General features: G+C 39.1%; 1 protein-coding gene across 2 annotated transcripts in view; it reads left to right on the top strand.

Annotated features, from left to right (window-relative positions):
* LOC126271854 (leucine-rich PPR motif-containing protein, mitochondrial-like) overlaps window positions 1-23,449 on the top strand; it is a 155,168-nt gene that overhangs the window by 16,243 nt on the left and 115,476 nt on the right. For both annotated transcript variants that reach the window (XM_049974188.1, XM_049974189.1), the window contains one exon: window positions 12,000-12,125. In XM_049974188.1, the coding sequence (XP_049830145.1) occupies window positions 12,000-12,125 (126 nt within the window). The remainder of the gene's footprint in view (window positions 1-11,999; window positions 12,126-23,449) is intronic.

The following is a 23,449-nucleotide window of genomic DNA, read 5'->3' as shown; positions in this document are numbered from 1 at the left end:
GGAAATGTAGTAGGTGAATATGGACTGGGGCAAAGAAATGAAAGAGGAAGCCGCCTGGTAGAATTTTGCACAGAGCACAACTTAATCATGAACTTGGTTCAAGAATCATAAAAGAAGGCTGTATACATGGAAGAAGCCTGGAGATACTAAAAGGTATCAGATAGATTATATAATGGTAAGACAGAGTTTTAGGAACCAGGTTTTAAATTGTAAGACATTTCCAGGGGCAGATGTGGACTCTGACCACAATCTATTGGTTATGACCTGTAGATTAAAACTGAAGAAACTGCAAAAAGGTGGGAATTTAAGGAGATGGGACCTGGATAAACTGAAAGAACCAGAGGTTGTACAGAGTTTCAGGGAGAGCATAAGGGAGCAATTGACAGGAATGGGGGAAAGAAATACAGTAGAAGAAGAATGGGTAGCTTTGAGGGATGAAGTAGTGAAGGCAGCAGAGGATCAAGTAGGTAAAAAGACGAGGTCTAGTAGAAATCCTTGGGTAACAGAAGAAATATTGAATTTAATTGATGAAAGGAGAAAATATAAAAATGCAGTAAATGAAACAGGCAAGAAGGAATACAAATGTCTCAAAAATGAGATCGACAGGAAGTGCAAAATGGCTAAGCAGGGATGGCTAGAGGACAAATGTAAGGATGTAGAGGCTTATCTCACTAGGGGTAAGATAGATACTGCCTACAGGAAAATTAAAGAGACCTTTGGAGCTAAGAGAACAACTTGTATGAACATAAAGAGCTCAGATGGAAACCCAGTTCTAAGCAAAGAAGGGAAAGCAGAAAGGTGGAAGGAGTATATAGAGGGTCTATACAAGGGCGGTGTTCTTGAGGACAATATTATGGAAATGGAAGAGGATGTAGATGAAGACGAAATGGGAGATACGATACTGCGTGAAGAGTTTGACAGAGCACTGAAAGGCCTGAGCCGAAACAATGCCCCGGGAGTAGACAACATTCCATTGGAACTACTGATGGCCTTGGGAGAGCCAGTCCTGACAAAACTCTACCATCTGGTGAGCAAGATGTATGAGACAGGTGAAATACCCTCAGACTTCAAGAAGAATATAATAATTCCAATCCCAAAGAAAGCAGGTGTTGACAGATGTGAAAATTACCAAACTATCAGTTTAACAAGTCACAGCTGCAAAATACTAACACAAATTCTTTACAGGCAAATGGAAAAACTAGTAGAAGCCGACTTCAGGGAAGATCAGTTTGGATTCCTTAGAAATGTTGGAACACGTGAGTCAATATTGACCCTATGACTTATCTTAGAAGCTAGATTAAAAAAGGGCAAATCTATGTTTCTAGCATTTGTAGACTTGGAGAAAGCTTTTGACAATGTTGACTGAAATACTCTCTTTCAAATTCTGAAGGTGGCAGGGGTAAAATATAGGGAGCGAAAGGCTATTTACAATTTGTACAGAAACCAGATGGCAGGTATAAGAGTCGAGGGACATGAAAGGGAAACAGTGGTTGGGAATGGAGTGACACAGGGTTGTAGTCTATCCCCAATGTTATTCAATCTGTATAATTGTGCAAGCAGTAAAGGAAACAAAAGAAAAATTTGGAGTAGGTATTAAAATCCGTGGAGAAGAAGTAAAAACTTTGCGGTTCGCCGATGACATCGTAATTCTGTCAGAGACAGCAAAGGACTTGGAAGAGCAGTTGAACGGAATGGATAGTGTCTTGAAAGGAGGATATAAGATGAACATCAACAAAAGGAAAACGAGGATAATGGAATGTAGTCGAATAAAGTCGGGTGATGCTGAGGGAATTAGATTAGGAAATGAGACAATTAAAGTAGTAAAGGAGTTTTGCTATTTGGGGAGCAAAATAACTGATGATGGTCGAAGTAGAGAGGATATAAAATGTAGACTGGCAATGGCAAGGAAAGCGTTTCTGAAGAAGAGAAATTTGTTAACATCGAGTATAGATTTAAGTGTCAGGAAGTCATTTCTGAAAGTATTTGTATGGAGTGTAGCCATGTATGGAAGTGAAACATGGACGATAACTAGTTTGGACAAGAAGAGAATAGAAGCTTTCGAAATGTGGTGCTACAGAAGAATGCTGAAGATTAGATGGGTAGGTCACATTACTAATGAGGAAGTATTGAATAGGATTGGGGAGAAGAGAAGTTTGTGGCACAACTTGACGAGAAGAAGGGATCGGTTGGTAGGACATGTTCTGAGGCATCAAGGGATCACCAATTGAATATTTGAGGGCAGCGTGGAGGGTAAAAATCGTAGAGGCAGACCAAGAGATGACTACACTAAGCAGATTCAGAAGGATGTGGGTTGCAGTGGGTTCTGGGAGATGAAGAAGGTTGCACAGGATGGAGTAGCATGGAGGCCTGCATCATACCAGTCTCAGGACTGAAGACCACAACAACAACAACAACAACAACAATGCAAAGATGTTAGAAAAAGTATCTGGGTGATTTATTACATTGTCACAAGTATAGTTATTATAATATTCTTTCTTTGGTTTTATTAAGTTACTTATACATAGTGGTAATTATGATTTATATATTTTATTAAATCAGTTGATTGCAGCGTTGACTCTTTCGTGCGAGACAATTTTAGCAAGCTGCAATTAGCAAGTCTAATGAGAGTGTTCAGACGAGCGCACATCAGGCAGTGCTTTGGCTCTGCAGCTGACTTACCAGCTGTAAAGCGAATTGCGAGCTACTAGTATTGCAAACAGCGAACAAACTTATAATCAACTGATCACAAGTTGCAGAGTTGATCATTTACTGTGTGTGCAGGCCTACTAATATGAACGCATTATATAGTATGAAAGCACAATAATTATAACAGTAAAAGGATAGTGCCAGTTCTAAATTCCATACTACTGAGGTAAGAGATAACTGTCTACACTGCTTCTAGTCAGCCACATTGGAATCTGTAAAGTTTTGCCTGTCTGATTAGTTAGACGTATTGTCATTTGGAAAAGAATTGGAAAAATAAACTCAGTCCTAGTAGTTCACTAAAAATTTTTTTAACTCGTGTGTTGTGGATTTGAGGACTTGAGAGTGCAGTTGAGCAGCAAAACAGTTACCTTTGTGTTAAATCTTTTATTCAGGTACATCCTGTAGAGTATTTTGACAGTGATATAGTGACTGTGCAACTTTCTTATCCTCCTCTTCCTTTCTTTTAATATGGCAACAGCCACAACAGTGATTACTTTCTAAGCAGAGGACCTGCTTGTGTGAGCCATTTCTCTTCTAACATCAGAGGCTTGCTGCAGCAGTTTTAATCTCCTGACTAAAAGGGCAATTTGTGCACATTTTTAACTTTTTTTGAAGCCTAAGAGATGTGTCCTGGTTTCTGCTTCCCATATTACATCCATTTTTATAGTCAGTTTAAAAGACATGTCTCAGTTTGTTGGACACAAATTATAGCAATTCTATTCCCACTCCAGTATGACAGGTTGTCTGCATGAATGTATTTCATTTACAGTCCTACTCCGTGATGTGTCAACAGGTGTTTTAGATACTGCCTAAGGGGTTAATTTTTATTCAAGGGATAAGCTGCTTGATATTCACAGCATTCATGCAATAGCCACAGGAGAAGAAATTCTTAAAGGAGTAGGAAACACTGTTAGAAAAACAGTCTTCAGTGGAAAAGTTTAAGGTGTATCAAACTGATGGTGGCAAAACTTGTGGAAAAAAGTAGGGGTGTTGTTGCTCTTGTGTCAAAGGCATTAGAAAATGATGGTGTATCATAGACCTCAATCATATATTGCATCTTTCATCAAGGCGTATTTGTGTGGAAAATGCTTGGATATGTCAGAAGTTTTAAAGCCTGTCATATCAGCTGTTAATTATAGGAGGTCACATGCTCTCATTCATCAGCAGTTCCTCAACTTTATTGAAGAGACTGAAGAAAATGACTTACCATATTATACAGCAGTATGCTGCCTTAGCTGTGGAAAAGTGCTGATGCAACTTTTTGGGCTCCAAATAACAATCAAAATTTTCTTGAATAAAGGAATCATCATCTGGCTAAGTTACAAAACAATTAGTGGTTATGGAAGTTAATGTTTTATACAAATTTAACTAAACATGTGAATGACTGGAAATAACCAGCTATAACTAATTTTATATTCATATTACATCTTTTCAACAATTTTTCTCCCTGTCAATCTCAGATGAACAAAAAAAGTTCCATGCATTTTAATACATGCCAAACATTCAGTCAGCCGCCAGTCTCTACTTCTAGTAGATTTCACAATTGAAGCTTTGAATACCCTAAAAATAAATTTTGAGTCTTTTTTTCAGATTTTAATGCAATTGCAGACAGTATAAATATTTTTCAAAATCATTTTAATGCTATTGTAGAGACTCTTGCCCCAAAATTCAAATGGAAAAGATTGATTTGGAATGTAGCGATTTTTGTAAAGATAAGTATTTAAATTCATCATCGCTGGAGTTTTATAGGAGTCTTCCAGTCACAAAGTTTGATCAGTCGTGTAAGTTTTCTCTCGACTTTTTTTCCACTTTCAGCACTACTTATCTCTGTGAAGAATGTTCTCCTAAATGAAATATACAAAAAATATTTACAGAACTAAAATATTTGATGAGCATTTGAAGTTGCTGCTGTTCATGTCCGTTAGCAAATTTTATCTGCAACTGCAAACAATTGTAATTGGGTAGTTACAACTACATAAATCTCATTAATCATAATTACAATGCTTAATTTCATTATGTGGATTGTATATGTATGAAGTTAAACACTTTTTTCCATAGGAAACCACATGGAAAAGGTCAGCGTATTCCACCAAAAAAAAAAATCCTGCTCAAATAGATTTATAATACAGTATTGTATTTATTTTTTATTTTTAGTACAGTACATCCTATTTCAGAAGAAAGTTGTCAAAAGAGATATGTTTATGCCTATGCTTCAAAATTTGTCAAAAAAAAAGAGACATAGCACTATCATTAATTAAATTTGTAGCATGCATTGTTACTGCCTTATTGGTATTTTTAATGAACCTGTGTTAGTTAGTGGTGACAAATCGGAACTTTAATTCATGAACAGTTGCAGTGAATTTGCAAGATCAAGACGGAAGCCTGAGCAGTGATACAGGTGATAAGTGCGATGCAAGGCACATTATGATAAGTACATTTGACTGAATACAGCATTGTCGGAGCTTCTGTTTCACAGAGTGGTGGTTTATAGGAAAACGTGTGATTTAGTTTTCATTTATAGTGGCCAAAGAGACCGATCTAGCCCAAAAGACACTTTTTGTGACGGTTGTTAAAGATTGAAAAAAATATTGCTAAACAGACTCTTTAAGGGAAACTTTATTCATTGAGTCGTTTTCTTACAATTTCTTCTACTCATTGTGTGAATCAATGTTATGAGAGGTGCTCGATAAGAAGGTTCAATAGTAATAAAAAAGATTATGGGGGGGGGGGGGGGAGGGGCGGGCTTGATATCGTGCCTCTCTGACCTGTTACCATGTGTCAGATTGATGGTGTTGGCAGACCGGTGTTGGCCCGCAGGTTGTAGTTTGGAGACTCCTGTCATAGAAGATAGGTTAAAGGAAGGCAAACTAACATCTATAGCATTTGCAGTCTTAGAGAATGATTATGATAATGTTGACTGGAATGCACTCTTTCAAGCTATGAGGGGTAGCAGAGATAAAATACAGGCAATAAAATGTTATCTGCAATTTGTACAGAAACCAGACTGCAGTCAGAACAATCAAAGGATTTGTAATTGAAGCAGTAATTGAGAAGGAAGTGAGACAGCGCTGTAGATTATGCCTGATGTTATTAATTCTGTGAACTGAAAAAACAATGAAAGAAACGAAGGAAAATTTTATTTGGGATTAAAGTTTAAGGAGAAGAAATAAAAACTTTTTGGGTTGCTGAAATTTGGTTAGAGGGGGCAAATGACTTAGAAGAGAACTGGGTGAATGGACTTAGAAGAGAACTGAATGAATAGTGTTTTGTAATGAGATTAAAAGGTGAACATCCAGAAAAGTAAAATAAAGGTAATTGAACATAGTTTAAATCAGGCTCTGTCCGCAGAATTTGGTTAGAAAACGAAACAGTAAATAGTAGTAGATGAATTTTGCTATTTGGGCAACAAATTAACTGATGATGAGCAAGGTAGGGACAATATAAAGTGCAGACTACCAATAACAAGAAAAGAAATTCTGAAAAAGAGAATGAATCTACACTTAAATGAAACTTAAGTGTTACTGACTCTTTTTCTGAAAGTATTTTTCTGGAGTATAACGTTATGCGGAATTGAAAAGTGGATGGTATGCATTTCAGACAAGAAGAGAATAGAAGCTTTAGAAATGTAATGCTAGGGAATACTGCTTGAAAATTAGATGAGGAGATTGAGTAACTAATAAAGAGGTTGTTGTTGTTTTGGTCTTCAGTCTGAAGACTGGTTTTCACAGCTCTCCATGCTACTCTATACATTGCAGGCCTCTTCATATCCGAATAACTGCTGCAACTTACAATCTTTTGAATCTGCTTACTGTATTTGTCTCTGGGTCTCCCGCCATGATTTTTACCTCCTGCACATCCCACCAGTACTAAATCGATAATCACTTGGTGTCCCAAAATGAGTCTATCCATCAGTCCCATCTTCCAGTCAGGTTGTGCCACAGATTTCTTTTCTCGCCAGTTCTGTTCAGTACCTCCTAACTAGTTATGTGGGCTATCCATTTACTTTCATGATTTTCCTGTAGCTCCACATTTCAGAATCTTCTGCTCTCTTGTCTAATCTGTTTATCGCCATTTCTCTTCCATACATAACTGCACCCCATACAAATATTTTCAGAAAAAGACTTCCTAACACTTAAACCTATATTTGATGTTAACAAATTTCTCTTCTTAAGAAACCCTCTTCTTGCCATTGCCAGTCTACATTTTACATCCTCTCTACTTGGATCATGATTGGTTATTTTGCAGCCCAGCAGCATACCTCATCTACTACTTTCTGTGTCTCATTTCCTAATCTAACTCCCAAAGCATCACCTGATTTAATTCAACTACATTCCATTATCCATTATTTTGCTTTCATTGATGTTCATCTTATATCTTACTTTTAAGATACTGTCCATTCTGTTCAGTTGCACTTCCAAGTACTTTGCTGTGTCTGACAAAATTACACAAAGTTTTTATTTCTTCTTTGTAAACTGTAATTCCAACTCCCAATTTTTTCTTTGGTTCCTTTACTGCTTACTCAAGGTACATATTGAATAAGACAGCCATGTCTCACTCCCTTCTCAAGCACGCTTCCCTTTCATGTCCCCCAACTGGTTTCTGTACGAGTTATAAATAACCTTTCACTCCCTGTATTTTACCCCTTTGACCTTCAGAATTTCAAAGAGAGTATTCCAGTCAACATAGTCAAAAGCTTGCTCTAAGTTTACAAATACTATGAACCTATGTTTGCCTTTCCTTAATCTATCTTCTAAGATCAGTTGTGTGTTCCTGCATTTCTCCAGAATCCAAAGTGATGTTGCCCAAGGTCATCATTCAACCAGTTTTTCCATTCTTCTGTAAAGAATTGAAAAGTTTTTGTCAGAACTTTACTAAAAAAAGGGATTGGTTGGTAGGGCACACCTTAAGACCTCAAGGAATTGTCAGTTTGGTAATGAGAGGAAAATGGGGTGGGGGGATAAATTATTGTAGAAGGAGACGGGGTGATTACATATTATAGCAGGAGGCAAGGGATTATTACAGTAAGCAGGTTCAAATGAAAGTAGTTTGCAGCAGTTATGCGGAAATGAAGGGACTTACACAGGATAAACTAGTGTGAAACAATTACGTCGAACCAGTTCCAGACTCGAGGACAAAACAGTAACATATACTCTGTGTCTTATTCAGCTTTACAACTAATGCTCCTTCATGCCACGTAGTTAATAGAACTTTTCAACCCATGAATCTAGATATATATGTAATTTTAGAAAGAACAGCTAATGATGATTGTTTTTCGTTGCCTTATTTCATAATGTATGTTTGGCAGTAGTTTGTTGAATATCTTCACAGCAGTGTATCTATTGCTGTTCTAAACCATAGACAAGAAGGCAAAATCTGCATGAAAATTATTTTTATGTCTTGTATTGTGATTACATAAAGCATAGTTCATCAAAGTCGATTTTTGTTACGAGGATGAAAAAGTGGAAGAAAACAAATGTTAATGTACTCAAAAGTGATTGTGAGATTGCAAGATAATGAAAAAAATATCCTGCAAGATGTTCAGTTTATCTGCTTTATACATTATTCTGACTGCTCATTTATGACGAATAAAAAGTTTATATATTCTAGGTGTATTGCCCCTGAAAGTAATTCCATAGGGTAACATGGTATGGAAATGTACAAAATAAGCTAGCACTCACGCCTTTGGGTCAAAATTATGAGAGGCTACTATAAGAGCAAACCATTCAGAACTGAGCTGCTTGATTAGTTTACCTCTGTGTGGCTTCATTTTCATTTTTTCTCTAACTGGACTACAAAGAATTTTAAACATGATGTCTACAGCTGGTATGAGTAGGTCATTATTGCTTATTGGAGATGGAATAATTATGAGTCTTTGTGAGATTAAAAATTAGACTGCTTGCTGTGAACTGCTTGTCGCCTGCTCAGTTATCATATGAGCTGTGTTGGCTGAGGCTGAGTTGGAGACGTTCATTTATATACTTGCCATCAGCAAGAATTGCAGTTTCTGAACCATGCTTTAAAGTCGTTGTAAGAAATAGGAGTCAGTCTGGTATCGATCATTATCACTCCTCATATGTAATATTTCCCGATTTCATACCTGTGACAGTCTTTTACTGGAACTTGCTGATTTCTGATATGAAGGTAAGACTCTGTCCATGCAAGAGGTATGCCATTAATACCATAACAGTTTAATTTGCCAAGTATAGTTTTGTTAGCCACATGATCACTGTCCTTAGTGAGGTCACAGAATATACCAAGAGAATAATTTTTGGTCAGATGCTTGAGCAGAATGAAAGCAAAACTCTCTAGAAATCGTATGATGGATTTTCATCTGAATTTTCATAAGTGTTATATTGATCAGCTGCTGCTAAATATGTAAATGAAATGTCAAAAAGTTCGTCTCTTCAAGGCCTAGCTATTTTGTCCGTGAAAAGTTAAATTGGTGTAGCAATTGTGGAATTCTTTCTTTCATGTTGAAAAAATAAAACAAATATCAAATTACTGTATAAACTGTAACTTCTATGCTTTCTATTGGTCTATATATTGTTAATAATAATAGAATCCAATCAATATTTAATGTTTTTTGAGCAAAACCTGAAAATAAAAATTAAATTTGGAAAAAGGAGTCAAGTGAAATGATTTGTCTAAAAATAAGAAATAGAATGGATTAGGGAAACTGTGATATGTTTCACTTGCTTTACACGATTTTGAGCATCATTCAAAAGCACATCAAGTGTTTCTCCTAATCTATTTTAGCTCTTATTTTTAGACAAATCATCTCACAAAATATTTGAAACATACTTTTTTTCCTTCAAAAATATATGACTTTATTGGGAATCAGTTACAAAAGCCAAACTGAGGTGCTGTTAACAAGTTCTGCTCAGTTATATGATTTGGGCTATATTATCAAACATGTTTAAAAAGATTCAAAGAAGATGTTTAGGTTTCTAGTTAGACGTAGTTTTCTTATCTCAGATTTTGTAAGCAGGTGCTTCTAGAGCATATTTAAGTCTGTCAGGAAATATTTCAGAATTAATTAATTCATTCATTCATTGATTACAAAGATAGCTTAAGTTTAAGCCTATGGAGCCAGCATAAGATTTTATTATTGGTGTTTTTAATTATCATAGTCAACTGAATTGCTCCTTTTTAGCGAGCTGATGAGTTTTGTAGTCTCCTTAGGGGTTGTATTTCTTAAATTAGTTTCTGCAAAAGTAAATCTATGCATCTCTATTTGGTTGTAGATTAGTGGCTGCAATGCACGCTGCCACTGTGAGGAGTTAAATACAGTATGAAAGTGTCAGCATTTGTGCCAGAGCTTTTTTGTGGGAGTTCATTTTCATTGTATCTCTCTTTCTTACATTCTTCTTGTGCAGTAGTAATTTCTACTGTAAACCACGGAGCTGTGCACCTAAAGTAAATGGAGTATTTATTCAGCAAAAGTGAGCTGTAGAAAGTCCTATATTATGTAAACTAGGTGACTGCACATTTTGCTGAGTCCTCCATAAGGATCTTGGAATTCTCATACCCACACTCACTTCTCTCTGCACATTTACTCCTCATTTCATTGTGTTGTTGTAGTAAAATTCAATTTCAAGGGAACGATGATTTGCACAATCACTATACAAGACACAAAAATAATTTTCATGTAGACTTTGCTTTTTTATTTATGCTTTGATATGGAGACATGAACTCTGACGTAAAGGTATTCAACAAGCTATCATCTTCTATATAGCAAGACACAGGGAATACCCACCAATTAAAAAATTTACTCATTAGTAACCTGTTTCTACAAAATTTACCATTTATCCGTACTCAAGAACTGAACATTTCTGTTCACTATATGGCAGGTAACATTGTTTATTATAAAGCTACACAACGCATAGGAGGGTATTGCAAATAAACCCAAACTGAATTGAATTGCAAAAGATGTAGGTGATTATATTCCTTGAAAACTACCATTCTAATCAAGTAAATGCAGAGCTATTCAGAATGTAAGTTCTGATCAGTCACGAAATGGAAATCACTGTAAAAATCATAACTGTTTTATGTGCAATAGTTAGCTACACTTGTCAGCTACTTCTCTACATAATCACCACTCCAACTTAGACATTTGTCATAGTGTTGTACCAACTTTCCATAACCCTTATCATAGAAGACAGCCACTAGTGCTTTACACTACTACTCTGTGCTGGTCTGTAGCTTGTTAAAAAGTGTTCTTCATATCCAGTAGTTCATGTGAACAGAGGGGAAACTCAGGACAAGACAATTACAGGCTGTGTTGTGTGTAATCAAACACTTCACTTGGAAATGCTGCAGGAGCATCTTCATTGCAGATTGTAGCCGCAAATTGTCACGAAGAACAAAATGCATGACAGTTAAGAGTGGGCTGCACAGCATGAGGTGAAATCTCTCACCAGGCCCTCATACGTGGTGGGAGACAGTTTTTTTTCTGGGCATCTCTCGACGCTCACTGTGTGCTCAGAATTGAAAAGAGTGATGTGCCGCAATCAATGGGCATACTAGAGAAACTACCCAGTACATTCATGCAAAATTTCATTGTATTTCTGCACTGGTTTCCATTTCGCGACCAATCGTAACTTACTTTCCAAGTAGCCCTTGTATTAAGCTACCAATACAAGTTAGACAGCAACTGCTTCATATAACTGAGGAAGCAGCAGTCACCTGCCCCCAGCCTCTTCCACCCTCCACTCTCCCCATAGGAGAACCTCTCCTTCTAACTAGTTTATATTAAGCTAGCGTAAGTGTCATTAATGGTAAGTAATATGGTGGTAAGTTGTTATTAATACAGCTAACATACCAAGATTTCTTGATTTTCTTATTTTTGGTAATGTGTACCTGTCACTTGTTTCACATCGCTAGCAGTTGTTCTTGGTAGGATCTACTATACATGTATGAATTAACTGGAAACACACACACACACACACACACACACACACACACACACACACACACACACATTCTTGCTTCACTATATATATTATACAAAATAGGTTAAAATATGGCATTTGAATGCAAATGTTTTTGCTAATTATTTCGAGTTATATGTAACTAGAACTGTATCCTGATTTCCTAGAAGCTACATCATATGTTTTGGTTGTAATCTGCTTGCTTCCATATACATTCCACACAAGGCTTCAGCTGTAAGCCTATTGCAGCTAAAGTGAATTTCATTTATATATTGCATGAACTTCATTAACAAAATCAAATGTTGCATAAACGGTGTTCGCAGTTGTCAGTGGTCATTGTGATTCTATGTTCTTCTTTTGTAGGACATCCCCTTGATGATCAAACTTGGCTCCTTTTATTGAGGTGTTGTGGAAGCTTGCTGCCTGATGAAGTTCCTTCAGCAAGAGTGAAACTTGCTGACAGGGTGTGGAAATTACTGAAACACTCAGGTAATGTGTGTGCAGAGTGCTTTGTATAAATGAACTGAGGAGTTTACACAAATAGAAGGGTTAGATGAGATGAAGAAATGAATTTATCAGGTGAAAGGGACCACTGCAGAGATATATAATCATATCACATTGTTATTGAATTCAAGATATAAGATAAAAAAAAGTACTCAAGCTCCAGTCATCCACAGTGTTGAGAATATGTAGCTTTATGTATGTGCTCAGAAGAAAAGCTATCTTGAAGTGTAACTTTACTGACCCATTTCTTGTTTATGTGGGTATATATTGCTCAACATTTCTGCTATATAGGGAGCAATTATCTTCTCTCTCTCTCTCTCTCTCTCTCTCTCTCTCTCTCTCTCTTTTTTTTTTTTTTTTTTTTTTTTTTTTTTTTTTTTTTTTTTTTTTTTTTTAAGTCACAAGTGATAAATAAACCAAATTGCAAAGTACTTAGCTGAGGAGGCTATCAGATAAAATTTCCAATATTGTCCTTAGGGTGCTTACAATGCTTTAGTGAGCACATGTGTGGTGAGTGCAGAATCTTGAGCCATGGTCAGTTTGAGAACATTATTCCACACAAGTGACTTATTGTTTTGCATTCTACTCTTTTTCCCTGTACACTTTCACCAGTGTTAGTTTCCACTACTAATTGTGCTATGGTACACACTGTATATGAATATTGCTCTTCGGCATCCTTGCATGCCTCTCAGCTTGGCACCTCAAATGGCTGCTACTAATTGTGATGCATTCTGTGTAGAAATCCTATATATTGGGCACCTCTGGCAACCCTCTCAGCTTGGTGCCCCAAGTGCTGGCTTGTCACTTGTGCCTTAAAGTGGCACTACCTAGAGCTGTAGTAGGTTTCTTTCTATGACCTGGTGCAGTTACGATCCCTCATCTCCTCTCTGACTATCCTTCACCTCTTAGCTCATAAACCTTGGTGGCTTCTTTGATGTGGACTGAGCTTCCTTGCGGATTCCAATTTTGGTCACCCCCTTATGTCTTTTCTTGGCTAACAGAGTATTACCCCATTAATAACTTTGACCTTCCACTCTTCAAAATTTTCTCAGTAGTGCAGATTGTATGGGGAAGTTCACCCAATGTGACATGCATCACACCAGGTGTACAGTTCCATCTTATTAACACATTTTTATAATATCACTTTCTTGTCTGTCTGTTAGCTACAAAATTCCCGATGAGATAGAGACTTGAAATATTAGACACGGCCCTGAATTGGACGAAAGTGCAATATTAACTCACTTTCTTGTCATTCTGTTCAGTAGGGGTTGGGTGGGGGTGAGAAGTATTGGTAACGCCCTGCAGAACTGATGTGTTGTGTGGGTGGTATCAGAATGTATTCTGGGTGGTAAACGAGTGGATGGGTGCAGCAGAGCTGAGAGAAAAGGGATGGGGTGGGGGTGGGGGGTAGGAGATTTGTGCAATATATGTGACACATGCATGTGCAGATAAAGCCATCAGTAAAAAGTTAGTGTATATGTAGTTGTTTGTATGACAAAAAATGTAATCTCATGAAAATGTTTAAAATCCATTGAGAAATTTCACACTCATGAGACTAAAAAGCAGAAAATAATTATTTCAATAAAAATAAATTTTTATATCTAAAAACAAAGATGATGTGACTTACCAAACAAAAGTGCTGGCAGTTCGATAGACACACAAACATACACACAAAATTCAAGCTTTCGCAACCAACGGTTGCTTCTTCAGGAAAGAGGGAAGGAGAGGGAAAGACGAAAGGATGTGGGTTTAAAGGGAGAGGGTAAGGAGTCATTCCAATCCCGGGAGCAGAAAGAAATCCCCAAACAACTTTCCCTACCCTCTGGCTCCTACCCTTGTAACCACCTGCTTGTGTCTGTGTCTTTGTATGAGCAGATGGATATGTGTGTGTGTGCGTGCGCGCGAGTGTATACCTGTCCTTTTTTCCCCTTAAGGTAAGTGTTTCCACTCACGCTTCCCACATCCTTTCGTCTTTCCCTCTCCTTCCCTCTTTCCTGAAGAAGCAACCGTTGGTTGCGAAAGCTTGAATTTTGTGTGTATGTTTGTGTGTCTATCGACCTGCCAGCGCTTTTGTTTGGTAAGTCTCATCATCTTTGTTTTTAGATATATTTTTCCCATGTGGAATCTTTCCCTCTAAAATAAATTTTTAATACAACTTGTTTGTAAATTGGACTAAACAGTATAAAATAATTTCTCCTGTTGTTGTTGTGATCTTAAGTCCAGAGATTCATTTGATGCACCTCTCCTTACTACTCTATCCTGTGCAAGCCTCTTCATCTCCAAATAACTACTGCAACCTACATACTTCTGAATCTGCTTAGTGTATTCATCTCTTGGTCTCCTCTACGACCTTTAACTTCCACACTTCCCACCAGTACTAAGTTGGTCATCCCTTGATGACTCGCAATGTGTCGTACCAACGGATCCCCTCTTCTAGTCAAGTTGTGCCACAAATTCATCTTCTCCCAAGTTCTAATCAGTACCTCCTCATTAGTTACGTGATCTACCCATTAATCTTCAGCATTCTTCTGTAGCCCCACATTTTGAAAACTTCTATTGTGTTCTTGTCTAAACTATTTATTGACCAAGTTTCACTTCCATACATGGGTACACTCCAGACAAATGCTTTCAGAGAGGACTGCCTTACACCGAAATCTATATTCGATGTTAACGAATTTCTCTTCTTCAGAAACACTTTCCTTGTGATTGCCAGTCTACATTTTATATCCTCTCTACTTTGCCCATGATCAGTTATTTTCCTCCCAAAATATCAAAACTCATCCACTACTCTAAGTGTCTCATTTTCTAATCTAATTCCCTCATCATCTCCTGATTTAATTTGACTACATTCCATTATCCTCATTTTGCTTTTGTTGATGTTTGTCTTATGTCCTCCTTTCAAGACACTGCCCATTCTGTTCAACTGCTCTTCCAGGTCCTTTGCTGTCTTTGACAGAATTACAATGTCGTCGGCAAACCTCAAAGTTTTTTATTTCTTCTCCATGGATTTTAATTCCTTCTCCAAATTTTGTTTCCTTTTCTGCTTGCTCAATATACAGATCAAATAACATTGGGGATAGGCTCACTCCCCAACTGCTGCTTCCCTTTCATGCCTCTGGTGTCTTAAAGCTGCTGTCTGGTATCTTCACATATTTTCAAGACTCTTTTTCTCCCTGTATTTGATTCCTGCCACCTTCAAAATTTGAAAGATAGTATTCCAGTCAACATTATCAAAAGCTTTCTCTAAGCCTACAAATGCTAGAAACATAGGTTTGCCTTTCCTTAATCCATCTTGTAACATAAGTCATAGGGTCAGTATTGCCTCACATGTTCTAACATTTCTACGGAATCCAAACTCATTTTTCCCAATGTTGGCTTCTACTAGTTTTTCCATCCGTCTGTAAAGAATTCTTATTAGTATTTTACAGCCACGTCTTATTAAGTTCATAGTTTGGTAATTTTCACATCTGTCAACACCTGCTTTCTTTGGGATTGGAATTATTACATTCTTCTTGAAGTCTGAGGGTATTTCGCCTGTCTCGTACATCTTGCTCACCAGACGGAAGAGTTTTGCCATGCCTCGCTCTCCCAAGGCTATCAGTAGTTTAATGGAATGTTGTCTACTCCCAGGGTCTTCTTTCAACTTAAGTCTTTCAGTGCTCTATCAAATTCTTCATGCAGTATCATATCTGCCATTTCATCTCTGCCTACGTCCTCTCCCATTTCCATAATATTTCCCCCAAGTACATCGCCCTTGTATAGACCCTCATATACCCCTCCCATCTTTCTGCTTTCCCTTATTTGCTTAGAACTGGTTTTCTGTCTGAGCTCTTGATGTTAATACATGTGGTTCTCTTGTCACCAAAGGTCACTTTAATTTTCCTGTAGGCATTATCTCTCTTACCCCTAGTGATTAGTGATTTATGCCTCTACTTTCTTACATTTGTCCTCTATCCATCACTGCTTAGCCATTTTGCACTTCCTCTCGATTTCATTTTTGTGACATTTGTTTTCCTTTTTGCCTGCTTCATTGACTGCAGTTTTATATTTTCTCCTTTCATATTTAAATTCAGTATCTCTTTTGTTACCCAAGTATTTCTACTAGCCCTCGTCTTTTTACCAACTCGATCCTCTCCTGCCTTCAGTATTTCATCTCTCAAAGCTACCCATTCTTCTTCTACTGGATTTTTCCCCCCGTTCTTGTCAGTTGCTCCCTAATGCTCTTCGAAACTCTCCACAACCTTTGGATCTTTCAGTTTATCTAGGTGCCATTTCCTTAAATTCCCACCTTTTTGCAGTTTCTTCAGTTTTAATCTACAGTTCATAACCAATAAATTGTGGTCAGAGTCCACATCTGCTCCTACAAATGTCTTACAGTTTAAAATCAGGCCTCTTCCATGTATACAACCTTCTTTCATGATTCTTAAACAAAGTGTTGGTTATGATTAAGTTATGCTCTATGCAAAATTTGGCCAGGTGGCTTCCTCTTTCATTTCTTACCCCCATTTCATATTCTCCTACTACTTTTCCTTCTCTTCCTCTTTCTACTATCAAATTCCAGGCCCCCATAACTATTAAATTTTTGTTTCCCTTCACTATCTGAATAATTTCTTTTATCACATCTTACATTTCTTCAGTCTCTTCATCATCTGTGGAGGTAGCTGTCATATAAACTTGTACTACTGTGATAGGAGTGGGCTTCATGTCTATCTTTGCTACAATAATGCATTCACTATGCTGTTCATAGTAGCTTACTCGAGCTCCTGTTTTTTTTTTTTTTTTGTTAATTATTAAACCTACTCCTGCATTTGGTTTTGTATTTATAACCGTATATTCACATGACCAGAAGTCTTGTTCCTCCTGCCACCTAACTTCACTAATTCTCACTATATCTAACTACAGCCTCTCCGTTTCCCTTTTTAAGTTTTCTAACCTACCTGCCCAATCTGACATTCCACACTCCGATCCATAGAATGCCAGTTCTCTTTTTCCTGATAACAGTGTCCTCGTGAGTAGTCCCACACAGAGATCCAAATGGGGGACTATTTTACCTCTGGAATATTTTACCCAAGAGGACACCATCATCATTTAACCAGTGAAGCTGCATTCCCTCAGGAAAAATTACAGCTGTAGTTTCCTCTTGCATTCAGCTGTTCACAGTACCAGCACATCAAGGTCGTTTTGGTGGATGTTACAAGGTCAGATCAGTCAACCATCCAAACTGTCACCCCTGCAACTACTGAAAAGGCTGCAGCCCCTCTTCAGGAACCACACCTTTGTCTGGCCTCTCAGTACATACCCCTCCATTGTGGTTGCACCTATGGTATGGCTATCTGTATCACTGAGGCATATCTACATGCAATAGATAATTTAAACAACAACAGATTGCGGACAAAAATCGTACAGGCATACAATCTCTTAGATACATAAAAATCACCATTTTTTCTTTAATCATTGAAGCCATGCTGGGAGCCAGACAGACAAAGCCCTGTGGCACTTAAAAAAGTCGGGAGGGGGGGGGGGGGGGGGGGGAGAACCGACATCGAAACGTATACTTAGACAGCTTATCATCTCAAAACAACAACAAAATTCCTGTTTTAATAATGAAAGCAAAACACAGAAACAGAAAATACTTGTTGTCTGCACATTAGAAGCTGTGTGGAATACCATTGTCCTCTCACTGATGCACACTATTGCCCAGTCATTTAATGTGATGTGCTAGTAACTTTATTATCCGTAAAAATAATGAAAGAAAATAATTGGAACTTACAGTTATCACAATAATCTTTCCTTAATTAAAATGAGATTACATAAAGACTTTAAATTTTAGACACAGCCCAGAATTGGATGACAGTGTAATATTAACTCACTTTCTTGTCATTCTGTTCTGTAGGGGTTGGGCAGGGGTAAGAAAGATTGGTAACACCCTGCAGGACTGATGTGTTGTGTGGGTGGTATCGGAATGGGTGCAGCTGAGCTGAGAGAAAGGGGGGGGGGGGGGTGTTCTGATATATGTGCAATATATGTGAAACATGCATGTGCAGATAAAGCCATGGGTAAAAAGCTAGTGTATATGTAGTTGTTTGTATGACAAAAATGTAATCTCATGAAAATGTTTAAAATACATTGAGAAATTTCACACTCACGAGACTAGAAAGCAGAAAATAATTGTTTAAATATAAATAAATTTTGAATACAACTTCTTTGTAAATTTGACTAAAAAGTATAAAATAATTTCTCCTATCCCACACAAATTCCCAACCCTATATGGATAGTCCTGAAAATGTGTGCTTGTCAGTTTTTAATAACTATGAAAATACTTAATGATTTATATTGAAAAACTTGGTGTGCATTCAGCAGATAATAGTTATGAGGTGAACTATACATGCATTGTTATGTATTAGATGCGCCACTTGTGTTTTGTTACAAATCTTTTAAGTATTCTCATAGATATTAAAAATTCACAATCACACATTTTCAGGACTATCTTGAGCATCTAACCTCTGCATAGCAGAATCAAGCTGCTCATTCACCTAGCCAAATGTCTCACTATCTAATATGTGATGCACGCAAGTTATTTGTGAGATTCTAGCTGCAGTTTGACATAGTGCTTGTTATAAGGATATTGAAGAAGGATTACAACGATGCACAGTGCCCTGCGACTCAGCCGAGGTGCACCACTCCCATATAGTTCCCTGTGGGTACTAGCTGATTAGTGAAGTGTACTCCTTCAAATGGAGTGTGTGTCCCCTCTTAAAGCATGGTTCTTACTCATGTCATTACTTCTGGTTTTTTATTGTGCTTGGGGTAGATATTAACAATGACCTGTTTATGAGTGAAAGAACTGTTCTATCTGTAGTTTCCATTGTTTGATTTTGCCAAGTGGCTTTCTTCCATCCTACAACCCTGTGATGTTTTCCTTTGTTTATCCTCTCAGTGCTCATGCTTCCTCTTCTTTTTTGTGTTTTATTCACCACCTTCCAAACTGCAAATACTACCAACCCACAGTGTATGAATGATTGTCCGTGCACAACACAGACTTTGTGACACCGTGGATTGTTGATGCAGCATCTGATGCCCCAGATTCTTTCCTCCGATAGTTAAAATTATATTTACTTCTGTTGATCCCACTTCATCCCTCAGCCTGATGTAATTCAGCTTTTCTTTCCACACCTGCCTATGCCTCACAAACTTTTGATCCTTGATCTAGCCCATCTCTTCTCCTCCTCTCTTGGCTTATCACAACATGCACACACTCCTATACCTCATCATTCCTTCTACATGCTTATTTTTGCATATCTGTACGTGTTTCTGCATGTCTTTGTGTATTTTTTACACATTTTTGTGTGTCTTTTTGCTTATCCAGCTCCTCTCACAACCATCAACACCAGTTTTGCCCATTTCTGCATCCCATTTCCTTCACACCTTTCCTGCCACAATGGACCTTTTTCTCCATCTTTCTGCACCAGTTCAGAAAAGTATCCCTGTCCCTGGCTAAAACCCAGTCCCACATCCTGTTTCCCAAATGCTGCCTAAAGCATGTAACTCCCCAAAGGCCGTAATTGTAAAGATTCCTTTTTCTGCATCCCACTCCTCCTTTCAGAGTGACCTACACCTTTTCAGATTCTGCCAATCCCTGGCCCTCACAAGCTGGTACTTCATGAACATTTCTAGATGCACAGACATCCCAGAACCACCCCCACTCTCTCTACAAGAGACTACTACTCTTCAGTACCTTCTCTATACGTCACATCTCTGAAATTGGATTCCTTGCTCTCCAGCATCTGGAGGAGCATTTCAGACCCCACCTCAGTAAGTTATCCAACCTGCTGACATCCTACTGCCGCCTTGGGGCACCACTATCCAACCCCTATTGTACCCACAGTGTTCCTCCTCATCCACCCTTCATAGCAGCTAAACCCTGCCCAGCTGTCCTTTTCAGCTTGCCACATCTCCGAAACTTCCTACTAACTCTTCACCAAATCCAGAACCAAAACATTCCTGCGACACTGTTGTTAACCTTTCCATCAATATCCTCAGCTCCACAGAAGTTTGTCCTAGCCAAAGACCTCACCTTTAGGCTTACACCCAAATTTAACTATTCTGGACTTGTCAGAGGCGTATTCTCCTTCTTGTGGTCCCTACAATGGAAGCACTTATTTGCTGCCTATCCCTCCAACCAAAACTGCTCTAATTCCAACATTCAACCCTGCCTCTTCCAGTTCATACTGTCATGCAACAATGATCTTCTCTCTCCCCCCCTCCCCCCCCCCCCCCAACCTAACCGTTCAATGGTCATCTTCCAGTAATTCCTTACCTCCAACGTAATTTCACCATCTTTCTTCAGGTCCCTTCTTCGGAACACCAACCTTTCATTAGAAGAAGGAAAAGCCATACACAACCTCAAAACAAATCCTGACATAATCATCCTACTTGCAGACAAAGGTTCCACCACTGTTGTTATGAATCACTGTGATTACCTGGCAGAAGGCCTCTGCCAGTTATCTGACTCCACCTATAAACTCTGCCGGAGTGATCCCATCCCAAAAGTCCAACACAACCTCCAGTCCCTGCTTAAAGCTTTAGGTCCATCCCATGACATCTCCCCTTCAATCCATTTCTCTCGTCACCCCCTACCACCCACCTTCTACATGCTTCCCAAAATCCACAAACCTAACAATCGTGGATGCCCCATTGTGGCTGCTTGTTGTGCTCCCACTGAAAGAATTTCAGCCCTCATTGACGAACACCTCCAACTAATCATGCCTAAGCCAGCCTCCCATGTCAAAGACACCAACCACTTCCTTCACCAACTCTCCATCGTCCCCACCCCATTATCTCCTGGATCACAACTCATCACTGTTGATGATACCTTCCTATACACCAACATCTCTCGTGCCCATGGTCTTACCTCTATTGAACACTATCTTTCCCAATATCCTTCAGACTTCAGAACTACTACCTCATTCCTCATACACTTTACTAACTTTATCCTAATCCACAACTACGTCTCATTTGAAGGAAAGGTATGTAAACAAATTCACAACACAGCCATGGACATCCACATGGCACCCTCCTATGCCAACCTTTCTAAGGGCCGTCTAGAGGAGACTTTTCTAGCCTCCCAAAACACCAAACGCCTAGTGTGGTGCAGTTTCATTAATGAGATCTTCATGATCTGGACTCAGGGCCAAGACATCCTATCTTTGTTCCTTCACAACCTGAACACCTTCTCTTCTACACACTTCACATGATTGTCCTCAGTCCAGTGTACCCCCTTCCTAGACATTGACCTCCTCCTCACTGATGTCTCTGTCTGCACATCTGTCCACATTAAATCCACCAACCACCAACAGTACAAGCATTTTGACAGCTGTCATCCCTTACACACCAGCCTGGCTACCCAAGGACGGCATATCTGCAGTGAGAACAACTCCCTTGCTCAGTATGCTGAGAGTCTCACCGAGGCCTTCACATACAGGCACTATTCCCCAGACCTGGTCCGGAAACAGATCTCCCATGCCATTTCCCCTCACACCTCAATCCTCCCATCTCCCCCAAGAACCAACCGCAAGGGAGTGTACCCTTCATCACCCAGTCCTGCCCTGGACTGGAACAATTGAGCCAAATCCTTCGCCAGGGCTTTGATTACCTATCATCATGCCCTGAAATGTGTTGCATCATCCACCCAACCTCCACAGCATCCTAGTTTACCCCTATGCCACTCCCAATCCCAACCCCTTGCCACAAGAATCTTATCCCTATAGAATACCCAGGTGCAAAACTTGCCCAGTCCACCCACCCAGCGTCTTTTATTCCAGTCCTGTCACAGGTTTATCCTACCCCATCAGGGACCAGGCCACCTGGGAAAGCAGCCAAGTCATTTACCAGCTCAGCTGCAATCATTGCACAGATTTTTATATTGGGATGACTACCAACCAGCTGTCCATCAGGATGAACGGCCACCACCAAACTGTGGCCAAGAGCAAACTTGACTACCCTGTGGCACAAATGTAGCTGAATGTAACACATTTGATTTTAATGGCTGCCTCACTACCTGAGCCACCTGAATCCTTCCCTCCACCACCAGCTTTTATGAACTACGCTGATGGGAGTTATCCATACAACACATTCTCTGCCCCCATAATAAGCCTGGCCTCAACCACGGTAACATACTATCCCCTCACTCCCTCTGTCCTATCATCTCCTCCCCATTCTCATCTCCCACCCTATTTATTGGCAGCCCTCTGAAAATGCATCCACCTGTCTTTCCCTGTTCCTCTCCTTCCCCCCCCCCCCCTTCCCCCCACAGCTGCTCCACAGCATACTGACACTGCGCCTGATGGTGTTCTAGTCCCTGCACACTCCACCAGACAGTGTTCGTTTCTCACTCCCCACCCATACACTACTATCCCTTCCCCTCCCCCACTCTCTCCAGATTGCTTTTTGCATTCCAAGTGATAGTTGCATTCTGGCCCGAGATGCTGGAGTTGGCGGTCATATTTGCATAAGGGGTTCTTACTTGTGTGTATGAATAGTATGTGTCTCTCTTTTACTGGTGAAGGCTGTGGCGCTTCATGTAAGTGTCTTTTAATTGTGCCTGTCAGCAACTTAATTGTCTTCTGTACAGTGAGTAGTAATCTGTCTTTTCCTACATTGTTGATATTCCTACCCGGAGTTTACATTATTTGTAAGAGCACAAATAATCATTTGTGAAAAACTTAATGATTGCTGATATAGTAAGGGGCTGCGTAGGAATTGAAACAGTTCCATGTGCCTATTGTACTGCTGGAATGTCTCTACCTGCTATCTACCAAAAATCACAGGCAAGGGAACATGAAATACCACTTACTCTCTTAGGCAAAGTGCATGAGTAGTGGAATAAATACCCAGCGTCATGGTGTTAGTGCAGTGTTAATACCACAGCTCCGTGTATGTGTACCACAGAATGACATGCGACTCATGTGCCGGTGCAGTACATCTGTCAAAGAATAACACAACTGGTCCAAGGCCAGCTCATCAGTAAGCATAGGGACTGCAAAAGCATGACAATCCTTTAGGCTCTGAGAGTTTCCAGCAAGACATATTAGAGAAGTTACCACAGCTATAACTGGCTTGTGGTGGTCAAGAATTCATAGTGACATTGCTGTCTGATCCTTCAGTGTCACCTCTCTTATAATTCTGAAGTAGAATTTGCCAAGCATTAGGCTGCTCACCCACTAATAGGGAATGTGAGACAGCCTAGTTTTATCCTACTGTTGACTGTGATGTTAGGGACAGCAAGTTTGAATATTTGATTCACACACTTG

Source organism: Schistocerca gregaria, chromosome 5 (assembly GCF_023897955.1).
Source record: "Schistocerca gregaria isolate iqSchGreg1 chromosome 5, iqSchGreg1.2, whole genome shotgun sequence".
NCBI classification, from domain to species: domain Eukaryota; kingdom Metazoa; phylum Arthropoda; class Insecta; order Orthoptera; family Acrididae; genus Schistocerca; species Schistocerca gregaria.
Note: the sequence above shows the minus strand (reverse complement) of the source record. Positions and strands in the feature narration are given on the sequence as shown.